The sequence below is a fragment of the Lontra canadensis genome, unplaced genomic scaffold (assembly GCF_010015895.1).
Source record: "Lontra canadensis isolate GAN:19392208 unplaced genomic scaffold, GSC_riverotter_1.0 scaffold117, whole genome shotgun sequence".
NCBI lineage: Eukaryota > Metazoa > Chordata > Mammalia > Carnivora > Mustelidae > Lontra > Lontra canadensis.
In genome coordinates, this window is record NW_022631111.1 from 2,410,329 (window position 1) to 2,423,711 (window position 13,383).

General features: G+C 35.6%; 1 protein-coding gene across 6 annotated transcripts in view; it reads left to right on the plus strand.

Annotated features, from left to right (window-relative positions):
- Window positions 1–13,383, plus strand: part of PTPN4 (protein tyrosine phosphatase non-receptor type 4) — a 207,872-nt gene that overhangs the window by 132,908 nt on the left and 61,581 nt on the right. For all 6 annotated transcript variants that reach the window (XM_032840891.1, XM_032840893.1, XM_032840890.1 and 3 more), the window contains one exon: window positions 12,194–12,257. In XM_032840891.1, the coding sequence (XP_032696782.1) occupies window positions 12,194–12,257 (64 nt within the window). The remainder of the gene's footprint in view (window positions 1–12,193; window positions 12,258–13,383) is intronic.

A 13,383-nucleotide genomic window follows, 5' to 3' on the forward strand; every position in this document is an offset into this window, starting at 1 on the left:
CTAGTATTTTGGTGAGAATTTTTGCATCTGTGTTCATCAAGGATATTGGTCTGTAGTTCTCTTTTTTGATGGGATCCTTGTCTGGTTTTGGGATCAAGGTGATGCTGGCCTCATAAAATGAGTTGGGAAGTTTTCCTTCCATTTCTATTTTTTGGAACAGTTTCAGGAGAATAGGAATTAGTTCTTCCTTAAATGTTTGGTAGAATTCCCCCGGGAAGCCATCTGGCCCTGGGCTTTTGTTTGTTTGGAGATTTTTGATGACTGTTTCAATCTCCTTACTGGTTATGGGTCTGTTCAGGCTTTCTATTTCTTCCTGGTTCGGTTGTGGTAGTTTATATGTCTCTAGGAATGCATCCATTTCTTCCAGATTGTCAAATTTGTTGGCATAGAGTTGCTCATAATATGTTCTTATGATTCTCTGTATTTCGTTGGTGTTAGTTGTGATCTCTCCTCTTTCATTCATGATTCTATTTATTTGGGTCCTTTCTCTTTTCTTTTTGATAAGTCTGGCCAGAGGTTTATCAATCTTATTAATTCTTTCAAAGAACCAGCTCCTAGTTTCGTTGATTTGTTCTATTGTTTTTTTGGTTTCTATTTCATTGATTTCTGCTCTGATCTTTAGGATTTCTCTTCTCCTGCTGGGTTTAGGGTTTCTTTCTTGTTCTTTCTCCAGCTCCTTTAGGTGTAGGGTTAGGTTGTGTACCTGAGACCTTTCTTGTTTCTTGAGAAAGGCTTGTACCGCTATATATTTTCCTCTCAGGACTGCCTTTGTTGTGTCCCACAGATTTTGAACCGTTGTATTTTCATTATCATTTGTTTCCATGACTTTTTTCAATTCTTCTTTAATTTCCTGGTTGACCCATTCATTCTTTAGAAGGATGCTGTTTAGTCTCCATGTATTTGGGTTCTTTCCAAATTTCCTCTTGTGATTGAGTTCTAGCTTCAGAGCATTGTGGTCTGAAAATATGCAGGGAATGATCCCAATCTTTTGATACCAGTTGAGACCTGATTTAGGACCGAGGATGTGATCTATTCTGGAGAATGTTCCATGTGCACTAGAGAAGCATGTGTATTCTGTTGCTTTGGGATGAAATGTTCTGAATATATCTGTGATGTCCATCTGGTCCAGTGTGTCATTTAAGGCCTTTATTTCCTTGTTGATCTTTGGCTTGGATGATCTGTGCATTTCAGTGAGGGGAGTGTTAAAGTCCCCTACTATTATTGTATTATTGTTGATGTGTTTCTTTGATTTTGTTATTAATTGGTTTATATAGTTGGCTGCTCCCACGTTAGGGGCATAGATATTTAAAATTGTTAGATCTTCTTGTTGGACAGATCCTTTGAGTATGATATAGTGTCCTTCCTCATCTCTTATTATAGTCTTTGGCTTAAAATCTAATTGATCTGATATAAGGATTGCCACTCCTGCTTTTTTCTGATGTCCATTAGCATGGTAAATTCTTTTCCACCCCCTCACTTTAAATCTGGAGGTGTCTTCGGGTTTAAAATGAGTTTCTTGTAGGCAACATATAGATGGGTTTTGTTTTTTTATCCATTCTGATACCCTGTGTCTTTTGATTGGGACATTTAGCCCATTAACATTCAGGGTAACTATTGAGAGATATGAATTTAGTGCCATTATATTGCCTGTAAGGTGACTGTTATTGTATATTGTTTCTGTTCCTTTCTGATCTACTACTTTTAGGCTCTCTCTTTGCTTAGAGGACCCCTTTCAGTATTTCCTGTAGAGCTGGCTTGGTGTTTGCAAATTCTTTCAGTTTTTGTTTGTCCTGGAAGCTTTTAATCTCTCCTTCTATTTTCAATGATATCCTAGCTGGATATAGTATTCTTGGCAGCATGTTTTTCTCGTTTAGGACTCTGAATATATCATGCCAGCTCTTTCTGGCCTGCCAGGTCTCTGTGGATAAGTCTGCTGCCAATCTAATATTTTTACCATTGTATGTTACAGACTTCTTTTCCCGGGCTGCTTTCATGATTTTCTCTTTGTCACTAAGACTTGTAAATTTGACTATTAGGTGACGGGGTGTGGACCTATTCTTATTGATTTTGAGGGGGGTTCTCTGAACCTCCTGGATTTTGATGCTTGTTCCCTTTGCCATATTGGGGAAATTCTCTCCAATAATTCTCTCCAATATACCTTCTGCTCCCCTCTCTCTTTCTTCTTCTTCTGGAATCCCAATTATTCTAATGTTGTTTCGTCCTATGGTGTCACTTATCTCTCGAATTCTGCCCTCGTGGTCCAGGAGCTGTTTGTCCCTCTTTTGCTCAGCTTCTTTATTCTCTGTCATTTGGTCTTCTATATCGCTAATTCTTTCTTCTGCCTCATTTATCCTAGCAGTGAGAGCCTCCATTTTTGATTGCACCTCATTAATAGCTTTTTTGATTTCAACTTGATTAGATTTTAGTTCTTTTATTTCTCCAGAAAGGGCTTTTATATCTCCCGAGAGGGTTTCTCTAATATCTTCCATGCCATTTTCGAGCCCGGCTAGAACCTTGAGAATCGTCATTCTGAACTCTAGATTTGACATATTACCAATGTCTGTATTGATTAGGTCCCTAGCCTTCGGTACTGCCTCTTGTTCTTTTTTTTGTGGTGAATTTTTCCGTCTTGTCATTTTGTCCAGATAAGAGTATATGAAGGAACAAGTAATATACTAAAAGGGTGGCAACAACCCCAGGAAAATATGCTTTAGCCAAATCAGAAGAGATCCCAAATCGTGAAGGGTGGTGAAGGGGATAAAAAGAGGTTCAGAAAGAAAAAAAAAAAAAGAAACAAATAAAAAAACCAATAATGAAAAAATATAAAAAGGAAAAAAATATATATATTAGATAAACTAGTTAAAAAACGTTAAAAAAGAAAAGGGTAAAAGTTGAAAAAATTTAGCAGAAGAAGAGAAAAAAATTGAAAAAGAAAAAAAAAAATAAATTAACTGCAAGGCTAAAGAATCATGGGGAGAAAGCCATGAGTTCCGTGCTTTGCTTTCTCCTCCTCTGGAATTCCGCTGCTCTCCTTGGTATTGAAACTGCACTCCTTGGTAGGTGAACTTGGTTCTGGCTGGGTTTCTTGTTGATCTTCTGGGGGAGGGGCCTGTTGTAGTGATTCTCAAGTGTCTTTGCCCCAGGCGGCGTTGCACCGCCCTTACCAGGGGCCGGGCTGAGTAATCCGCTCGGGTTTGCTTTCGGGAGCTTTTGTTCCCTGAGCGCTTTCCGTAGAGTTCCGGAGGACGGGAATGAAGATGGCGGCGTCCCAGTCTCTGGCCCAGAGGAGCCGAGAGCCTGGGGCCCCATTCCTCAGTGCGCCCTCAGAGAACAGCACCCAATTACTCCCGTCACCCTGGCCTCCGGCCGCGCTCCGAGCTGACCGAGCCTGCGACCAGTTCAAGGTAACCCCGAGCTGAGAGTCACTCCTCGGCTCTGTCTCTGTAGCCAGCTTCCCCGTTCTAATACCTGCAAGCTCTGCGACACTCAGACATCCCCGATCCTTCTGTGACCCTGTGGGACCTGAGGCCACACTGACCCCGCGTGGGCTTCACCCCGGTTAAGCCTCTGGAGCGATGTCCCTCTGCGGAACAGACTTCTAAAAGTCCTGATTTTGTGCTCCGTTGCTCTGCCGCTTGCCGGGAGCCGGCCCCTCCCCCCGCGGTCTATCTTCCCGTTGCTGTGGATTCACTTCTCCGCCAGTCCTGCCTTTCAGAAAATGGTTGATTTTCTGTTTCTAGAATTGCTGTTCTTCTTCTCTTCGATCTCCCGTTGGATTTGTAGGTGTTTGCAATCTTTAGATAACCTATCTAGCTGATCTCCCACTACCTGAAGTAGTCTCCGCCTGCTACTTCTCCGCCATCTTGACTCTGGCTCTATTATTAATTTTTGACAGTTTCATTATAATATATCTAGGAGAGGGCCTTTTTGCATGAGATACTAGGGTGGTTTCTTAGTTTCATGGACTTGTGTGTCCACGTCTTTCCCTAGGTTTGGGATGTTCACTGTTATATCTTTAAATAAACTCTGGGCCCTCTTTTCCCTTTTTTTCCCTTCTGGAACCCTGATTATTATAGTATTTTTCTTTTTTGCTAAAACCCCCAAGCTCATACTTTCAGTGCTTCCTTTAAATCGTTGTTCTATCTTCTGCTGAGATCTTCTTGAATGATAAGTCATAAATATCCAAACTTTGCATTACCATGAAAATATTTACTTAGATGATTGGGCCAGGATCCCCAAGCAAGTTTTGCAACGTAAGGTTGAATCTCTTGGCCTCTTAGGTATTAAGGTTAAAACAAGATCTGAGTATTACTAAAAGGTTAAAAAAGGGGCGCCTGGGTGGCTCAGTCTTTAAGCATCTGCCTTTGGCTCAGGTCATGATCCCAGGGTCATGGGATTGAGCCCCACATCAGGCTCCCTACTCAGTGGGAAGCCTGCTTCTCCCTCTCCCACTCCCCCTGCTTGTGTTCTCTTTCTCATTGTGTGTCTCTCTGTCAAATAAAATAAAATCTTAAAAAAATAAAATAAGAGGTTTAAAAAATGAGGCAAATTTATTTTCCTGGTATTGATTATACTAATGAAGCTTTGAGAACTCCCTTCTTCTAGGATTATGTGACTTGGATAGAAGGAGAAAGGCAATGTAGAAAGGAAAAATAAAAAATCATTATACTTTAAAAAAAATTAAAATATTTTTAGGGTTATTCCATAAGATCTTGAATCTTTAACATTTTTTCTTCTCAAATATTATAGTTTTGTTTGTTTATTTAATTTTTTTTAAAGATTTTGTTTTGGGAGAGGCAGTTTTAGATTCACAGTGAAATTCTGAAGAATGTACAGAGATTTCCATATATCTCCTAACCCCACACATGCATAGCCTCCCCCTATTAACATTACTCATTATATTGGTGTATTTTTTACTAAGGAGGAGCTTATATTGACACATCATAATCACCCAAAGTCCGTAGTTTGCATTGGGGTTCACTCTTGGTATTGTACATTCTATGGATTTAGATAAATATATAATTATGTATGTATATCCGTCATTATAATACATTACAGAATAATTTTTCTGCCTTAAGAATTCTCTGTGCCCTGGGTAATTATCTCCCCCACTGACCTCTGTCACCCATTGTTCTCTTTTTCCATAGTTTTGCTTTTTTCAAAATGTTATGTAGTTGAAATCATAGATTTTGTAACCTTTTCAGATTGACTTCTTTTACTTAGTTATATGGAGTTAAGTTCCTTCCCCATCTTTTCGTGATGTGATACATCGTTTCTTTGTAGAGCTGAATAATTTTCCATTATCTGGATGTACCACAGTTAATTCATGTATCTACCTACTGAAGGACATCTTGGTTGTTTTCAAGTTTTGGCAGTTACTAGTAAAACTGCTGTTCATACTCATGTGCAGTTTTTTTTAATGTATATGTAAGTTCCTGTTTCCTTTTAGTAAATACCAAAGTGTACAATTGCTTCATGGTATGGTACAAGTATGTTTAGATTTATAAGAAACTGACAAACTGTGTCCCAAAACAGCTATACCATTTTTCATTCCCATCAAAATGAATGAGAGCTCTTGTTGCTCCACATCCCTGCCAACATTTAATGTTGTTAGTGTTCTAGATTTTGGCCATTCTTTAGGTGCATGGTGGTATCTTACTGTTTTAATTTGCATTTCCCTGTTGACATGATGTGGAGTATCTTTTCTCATGCTTATTTGCTCTCTGTATCTTCTGTAGTGAAGTGTCTGTTAATGTCTTTGGCTAGTTTTTTATTGGGTTTTTTAATTTTTATTGAATTTTAAGAGTTCTTTGTATATTTTGAATACTAATGCTTTATCAGATGTGTCCTCTACAAATATTTTCTTCTAGTCTTTGTCTTGTCTTTTACTTTGCTTGATACTGTCTTTCACAGAGCAAAAATTACTGATTTTAATGAAATCCAGCTTATTTATTATTTCTTACATGGATCATGTTTTTGGTGTTCTGTCTAAAAAAGCATCATCATACGTAGGTCATCTAAGTTTTTTCCTGTGTTATCTTCTAGGAGTTTTATAGTTTTGATTTTGCATTTAGGTCTCTGATCCACTTTTAATTATTTTTTATGAAGGATGTAAGGTATTTGTTTAGATTCATATTTGTGGTCTTGAATGTTGTGTTATTCCAGCACCATTTGTTGAAGAGACTGTCTTTGCTCCATTGTATCGCCTTAGCACCTTTTTCAAAGATCACTTGAGGGCGCACTGGGTAGCTCAGTCAATGAAGATCTGCCTTTGGCTCAGATCATAATCCTGGGGTCCTGGGATCAAGCCCCACATCAGACTTCTTGTTCAGCAGGGAGTCTGCTTCTCCCTCCCCCTCTGGCCCTTCTCTCTCTGTCTCGCTCATTCTCTCAAATAAATAAATAAAATCTTAAAAAAAAAAAAGATCACTTGAATGTATTTATGGGGGGTTATTCCTGGGTTCTTTGTTCTGTTTCATTGATCTATTTTGTCTGTTCTTGTACCAGTACCATACTGTCTTAATTACTGTAACTTTAAGTCTTGAGGTTGGATGGTGTCAGTCTTCCAACTTTGATGTTCTTTTCCAGTATCATGTTGGCTATTGTGGGCCTTTTTCCTCTCCATATAAACTTTAAAATTAGTTTGTCAATATCCACGAAATAATGGTGGGATTTTTATTGCACTTGCATTGAATCTGAAAATGGAAAGAATTGACATCTTCACAGTACTCATTCTTCCTATCCATAAACATGGAGGGTCTTCGAATTTATTTAGTTCTTTGATTTCATTCATTGGAGTTTATAAATTTCTTCATATAGTTCTAATATATATTTTTTATTTTTTAGAAGATTTTATTGATTTATTTGAGAGGGAGTGAGAGAGGGAGAGAGCACAAGCAGCGGGGAGCAGTAGAAGGAGAGGGAGAAGCAGATTTCCCACTGTACAGGTCCCAACTCGGGACTTGATCTCAGGACCCTGAGATCACAACTTGAGCTGAGGACCGCTGCTTAACCAACTGAGCCACCCAGGCACCCCTAATACATATTTTTTAGAATTATGTTTAAGTATTTCATAAACCTATAATCATAAATTATAAATTTAGGGTGCTGATGTAAATGTTACTGTGTTTTTAATTTCAGATTCTACATGTTCATTATTGACATATAGGAAAGAAGTTGACTTTTTTATTAATCTTGTGTCCTGCACCTTGCTAAAATTGCCTATTAGTTCCAGGATTTCTTCGTCAGTTTTCTTGGATCTTCTACATAAATGATCATGTCATCTGCGAACAAAGTTTTATGTCTTCCTTCCAGTCAGTATCTTTCATTCCCTTTTTGTGCCTTAATTGCATTAACACGGGATTCCCATATGATGTTGAAAGGGAGTGGTGAACTGAAACATCCTTTCTTTACTTGATCTTACTAGGAAAACTTCTAGTTCGCACCATTAGGTATAATGTTAACTGTAGGTGTTTTTTGGAAAGTCTTTTATCAAGTTGAGAAAGTTTCACTGTCTTCCTACTGCAGTGAGAGTTTTCATCATGAATCATTGTTAGATTTCATCAGATGCTTCTTCTGCATATATAACTATGTGATTTTTTTTTCTTTTTAAGTCTTTTAATGTGTCGGTTTATATTGATTTTTGAATGTTGAACCAGCCATGCATTCCTGGAATATGTCCCACTTGGTTTTGGTGTATAATTCTTTTTATACATATTTGTTGAATTTGATTGCTAATATTTTGAGGATTTTGAATCTTTGAATATGAGAGAGATTGTTCTCTAGTTTTCTTGTAATGTCTTTGTCTGGTTTTGGTGTTAAGGTAATGCTAGCTTCATAGAATGACTTTAGTAGTATTCCTTCTGCTTCTATCCTCTGAAAGAGATTGTAGAGAATTGATATAGTTTCTTAATTAAATGCTTGGTCATTCACTAGTGAACACATCTGGGCCTGGTGCTTTCTTTTTTTGAAGATTCCTAATTGTTAAATAAATTTCTTTAGTATATACAGGTCTATTCAGATCATGTATTTCTTTGTGAGTTTTGGTAGATGATCTGTTTTCGAAGAATTGGCCCATTGCATTGAGATTATCAAACTTCTGGGCATAGGCTTACTCATGGAGTTGTTTTATTATGCTTTTAATTGTATTGATGTCCACTCTCATTTCTGATATTAGTAATTTGTGTACTCTCTTTTTTTTTCTTAGTGTGGCTAGAGGCTTATTGATTTTATTAATTTTTCAAAAAATACCTTTTGGGTTCATTGATATTCTCTATTGGTCTTCTGTTTTCAATTTCATTGATTCCTGCTCTACTATTTTTATTTTTTTCTTTAGATTTAATCTGCTCCCCCTTTAAAAAGATTTTATTTATTTATTTATTTATTTGAGAGGGAGAGAAAGAGTGTGGAAGCAGGGATGAGGGGCAGAGGGAGGAGAGAATCCTCAAGCCGACTCCCCAGTGAGTGCAGAGCTGGATGCTGGGATCAGGACCTGAGTCAGCCACTCAACTAACTGAGCCACCCAAGTGCCCCTCTATTCTTTTTTTAAAAGTGGAAAGTTAGATTATTGATTTTTTTTGTCTTTCTTCTTCACTTACATAGGCATTTAGTGTCCTAAAGTTCCTTCTAAGCCCTGCTTTTGCCAGGTTTCACATATTTGATGGATTGTGTTTTCATTTTCATTTAGTTCAAATAATTTTTCATTTCTCTTGAGATTTCTTGGCTCCTGTTTTATTTATAGGTGCGTTATTTAATCTCCAGGCATTTTAGGATTCTAGTAGTTCTTTTGTTACAGATTTCTAGATTAATTTGTTGTGCTTTGAAAGGAGGTATTGTGTGATTTCTGTTCTTTGACATTTGTTAAGGTATGTTTTATGGCTGAGAATATGATCTGTCTTGGTGAATGTTTCAGATAAGCTTGAGAAAAATGTATATTTTCATATTGTAAGAAGTAATCTATAAAGGTCAGTTATATCCGTTTGATAATATTGTTGAGTTCAGCTATGTCCTTAATGATTTTCTGTGTGCTGAATTTGTCCATTTCTGATAAAAGGGTGTTGAAGTCTCCAGCTATGATAGTGTATTCATGTAGTTCTATCAGTTTTTGCCTCTTGTTGTAGGTTCATATTCATTAAGATTTTGTAATGTCTTCTAGGAGAATTTACCCCTTTATCATTGTGGAATGCCCTACTTTATCCTCAATTACTGTTTGCTTTGAAGTCTTGCTTTTTGTAAATATTAGAGCTGCTCTTTTTTTCTTTCATTCTTGCTTTTTTGAGATATAATTGATATATAACAGTATATTCATTTCAGGTGGACAATAATGATTCAATATTTGTATATTTTACACAATGATTATCACTGTGTATTTGGTCAGTATTCATCACTACACCATTACAATTCTTTTCCTTGTGATGAGACTTTTAAGATCTGTCTTAGTAACTTTGGGAATATACAATACAGTATTATTTAACTTTAGTCACAGTGATATACATTACATCCCTAGTACTCCTGCTTTTTTTAAACTAGTTTTAGCATGGTATATTTTTATACATTTGTTTGCATTTAGCCTATCTGTGTTTTTATATTTAAACGAAATATTGTGTCTTGTGTTTTGAGCCACTCTGACAGTATGTCTTTTAATTGTTAAATTTAGCCCATTGACATTTTAAAGGATTTTTGATATATTTGTATTAGTATCTGCCTTATTTGTTACTGTTTTCTATTTGTTGCCCTTGTTCTTTGTTTCCATTTTTGTGTTTCACTCTTTTTCCTGCCGTTCTTGTTTTAATTGAGCATTTTATATGATTTCATTCTCTCTCTTTTCCTAGCTTATTAGTTTTACTTCTTTTATTTGTCTTTAGTGGTTGTTTTAGAATTTGCAATTATATTTACATTAGTCTAAGTCTACTTTGAAATAATAGTATACTAATTCCTTCCTCCTGTCCCTTGTATCATTGCTTTCAATCATTTCACTTATACATAAACATATATAAGTATATAATTGTGTATATATGATATGTACATAAACATACATAATTGTATACATTTTTGCTTTTATTATTTCGAACAAACTTATATGTTAGATCAATTAAGAATAAGAAAAATAAAAAAAAAAAGAATAAGAAAAATCAAATTTTTATTTTACCATCACTTAGTTCTTCTTCAGTGTTTTTGCTTTCTTTATATAGATTCAAGTTTCTGGCCTATATAATTTTTTTTCTCTTTTAACATTTCTCGCAAGGCAGGTCTCGTTCCAACAAATTCCCCCAATTTTTGAGAAGGTCTTTTTTTCTCATTCATTCTTGAAGGATAATTTCAAAGAATATGAAATTTGGGGGTGATGGTTTTTTTCTCTCAACACTTTACCCACTCTGCTCTCTTCCTGCTTCATGATTTCTGAGAAGTTGGACTTAACTCTTCTTACCTTTCTTCTCTGTAGGTAAGATGTTTTTTCCTCTGGCTTCTTTCAAGATGTTTCTCTTTATCTTTAATTTTCTGTAATGTAAAAGTGATATACCTAGGTATGGTTTTTAAGGCATTTATCCTCGTGTTCTCTAAGCTTCCTTCATCTGTGGTTTGGCATTTGATGTTAATTTGGGAAAGTTCCTTAGTCATTTTTGTTTCAAACATTTCTTCTGTTACTTTCTCTTCTTCTTCCAGTATTTCTATTACCATATGTTACTGTATGTCACATCTTTTGTAGTTGTCCCACAGTTCTTGAATAGTCTGTTCAGTTCTTCTTTAGTCTTTGTTCTCTTTGTTTTGGGGGCTTTTAGGATTTTATTGATATATCTTCTGCCTTAGAGATTATTTCCTCAGCTGTGTCCAGTGTACTAATAAGGTCATGAAAAGTATTGTTTCTGTGATGGTGTTTTTTACCCATAGCATTTGGCAGGGGCTGTCTTTCTAATGACACCTAATGATTTCCATCTCTGTGTTTACATTGCCCATCTGTTCTTACATCCTTTTTACTTTATCCATTAGTGCTCTTAGCGTATTAATCAGAGATGTTTTAAGTTACCAGTCTGATCATTCCAACATCTCTTTCGTGTCTGATTCTGCTCAGTCTCTTCACATCGTGTTTTTGCCTTTTGGTATGCCTTGTAATTTTTTGATAGCCAGACATGATATTCCAGTGAAAGGAAGTGCTATAAATAGGCTCTTAGTAATGTTGTTGTGAGGTGTAGGGGGATGGCAAGTGTTCTGTATCCTGTGATTACCTCTCAGTGTTTCAGAGAGCCGTTGCCTCTAGGCTGTGAACTTCACAAGTGTTTCTCTGGTTTTTTCTTCCCTAGGTGGGATAGGATGGCATGAGTGAGCTAATTAGGCTTCCCCAAGTTGGTTAAACTCTGGTAATACCCGAGCAGGTGAGGATTTGGTTAACTAGTTTCCCCTGAAGGCAGACCTTATTAAGAAGAGTGCTCTAGTATATTTCAAGATGGTTCTTTTTCCCCTTCCCTTGCTGGAAACTCAAGGGTATTTTTCTCTGAATCTGATTGGACTCCTAGAGGTAAATTTCGTAATATTGTAGGAGGTCTCCCCTCCCCTGTAACTGAGTCCCTCTGGAGTTTTTCACTCTTGAATTTGTCCACATGGAGCCTCCAACAATTCTTAAATTACAGTTCGGGTTCCTCTGGCTCTGGTTCCTCTGGCAGTTTCTGTTCGGTGAGTCTCTGCTCTGGTAAGCTGCAATTCTCTGTCTTCACCTGTTAGGCTCTCAAATTTTGGGAGCAGCAAGCAGTTCCTGCGCCCTCCCCTCTCTCATGAATCCAAGAAGAGTCGTTGATTTCTGAAACTGTTGATCTTTTTACTTATTACAGTGGAGTGGTGATTTCTAAGCTCCTTACGGAACCAGAAAACTGCTTGTAGTTTTGGTATCTCTTATTGGTATATCTTGAAATTTTAATTTGTTACATGTATTTTTATGTATTTCTCTAGATATAAAATTGAGAAAAGCATAGTTCACAGCAATTATTCTGATAAAACTTTCTTTAGTTGAGTATATAAATTCTAATAATTTTTTCATGAAGCACCAAAATCTTTAGATTTCTTAGGTAATGTGTGTATATATGATTGAATGTTTAGGGGTTACTGAATATACAGTTAAAAGATTATTTTTTGCATTATTAAGTTAATGTTTTTATTTTTATTCAGTATTTTAAATACTCCAATTCATTCTCTTTTTATCCAGGTTGAAGATTGTAAAAATTTCGTTTAAGTGCAAACAGTTTTTTATTCAACTTAGAAAAGAAGTGGTGAGTAGTGCTCTAATAATTATTAATATAAGTGAATATACTTATAAATATTTGTATAAATATAAATAACAAACATGAATAATATTTATATAAATGAAGTCTTTTTTTATACATATATATAAATGAAGTCTTAAGAAATGAAATCATTCATGGCCAAACTTTTAGTATGAGTGAAAGTGTTACTAATATTGTCGATAACTGTTACTAATATTATTTAATTCACATTTTATGTGAATTATGTTTATTTCCACATTGTCACTGTAGTCCTGATTTAAAACTCTTCTATATATCCATTTTGCTCTCTTTTGAACTTTGAAACTGATCTTAATTGTCATGTTCATTGTCAGTTGCCAGGGTCTATTCCTGAGGGTGATAACCGAGAATTTTATACATATACACACACACACACACACACCCCACATTGAGTTATTGTGAAAATACATTGTTGGAAAGAACTTGACCTTGTTAATGATTTTACCTATTTAATCAAAATTAAAATAATTTATCCTTAAATTATTTCTTACAAATCTTAACAAATTAATGCAGATTACAAAATGGTAGTGTGTGCATGTATGTGTAAAATGTATTTGAAACCTTAAAAATAATTGGGTCAACTGCATTTTATCAGAATAATGATCTAAAGTGCCTGACTTATCATTTATACTCAAAAATATAAAAGTTTTTTTTCTATAGTTTTATTGAATTACACAGAAAAGTATGCAAATATTAAAGATGGTGTTTCTGGTAAGTATATAATGAATAAATACTGTTAATATGTAGAACATTACCACCACCTTGGTATTATTGCTACTGGAGCTGATACCCCTTTGTGTTATTAACCTTCCTGGGAGGTAAATACTATTCTCATTTGTATCACCATGGATTAGTTTGCTTATTTTTAACTTTAAAAAATAAAATCTAACCTTAACACTGTGAATTTATCCATATTTTTGCACAAAACAATAGTTTTCCTATTGCTGCTTGGTATTATATTGAGTGAATATACCATAAGTTATTCATTCTTACGTTTGTGGACAATTTTGGCTTTCCATGTTATGGCTATTATGACTAATGCTGCTAATGAAAATTTTTGTACATGTTTCAAAACATCTGGGAACTAGTGAAC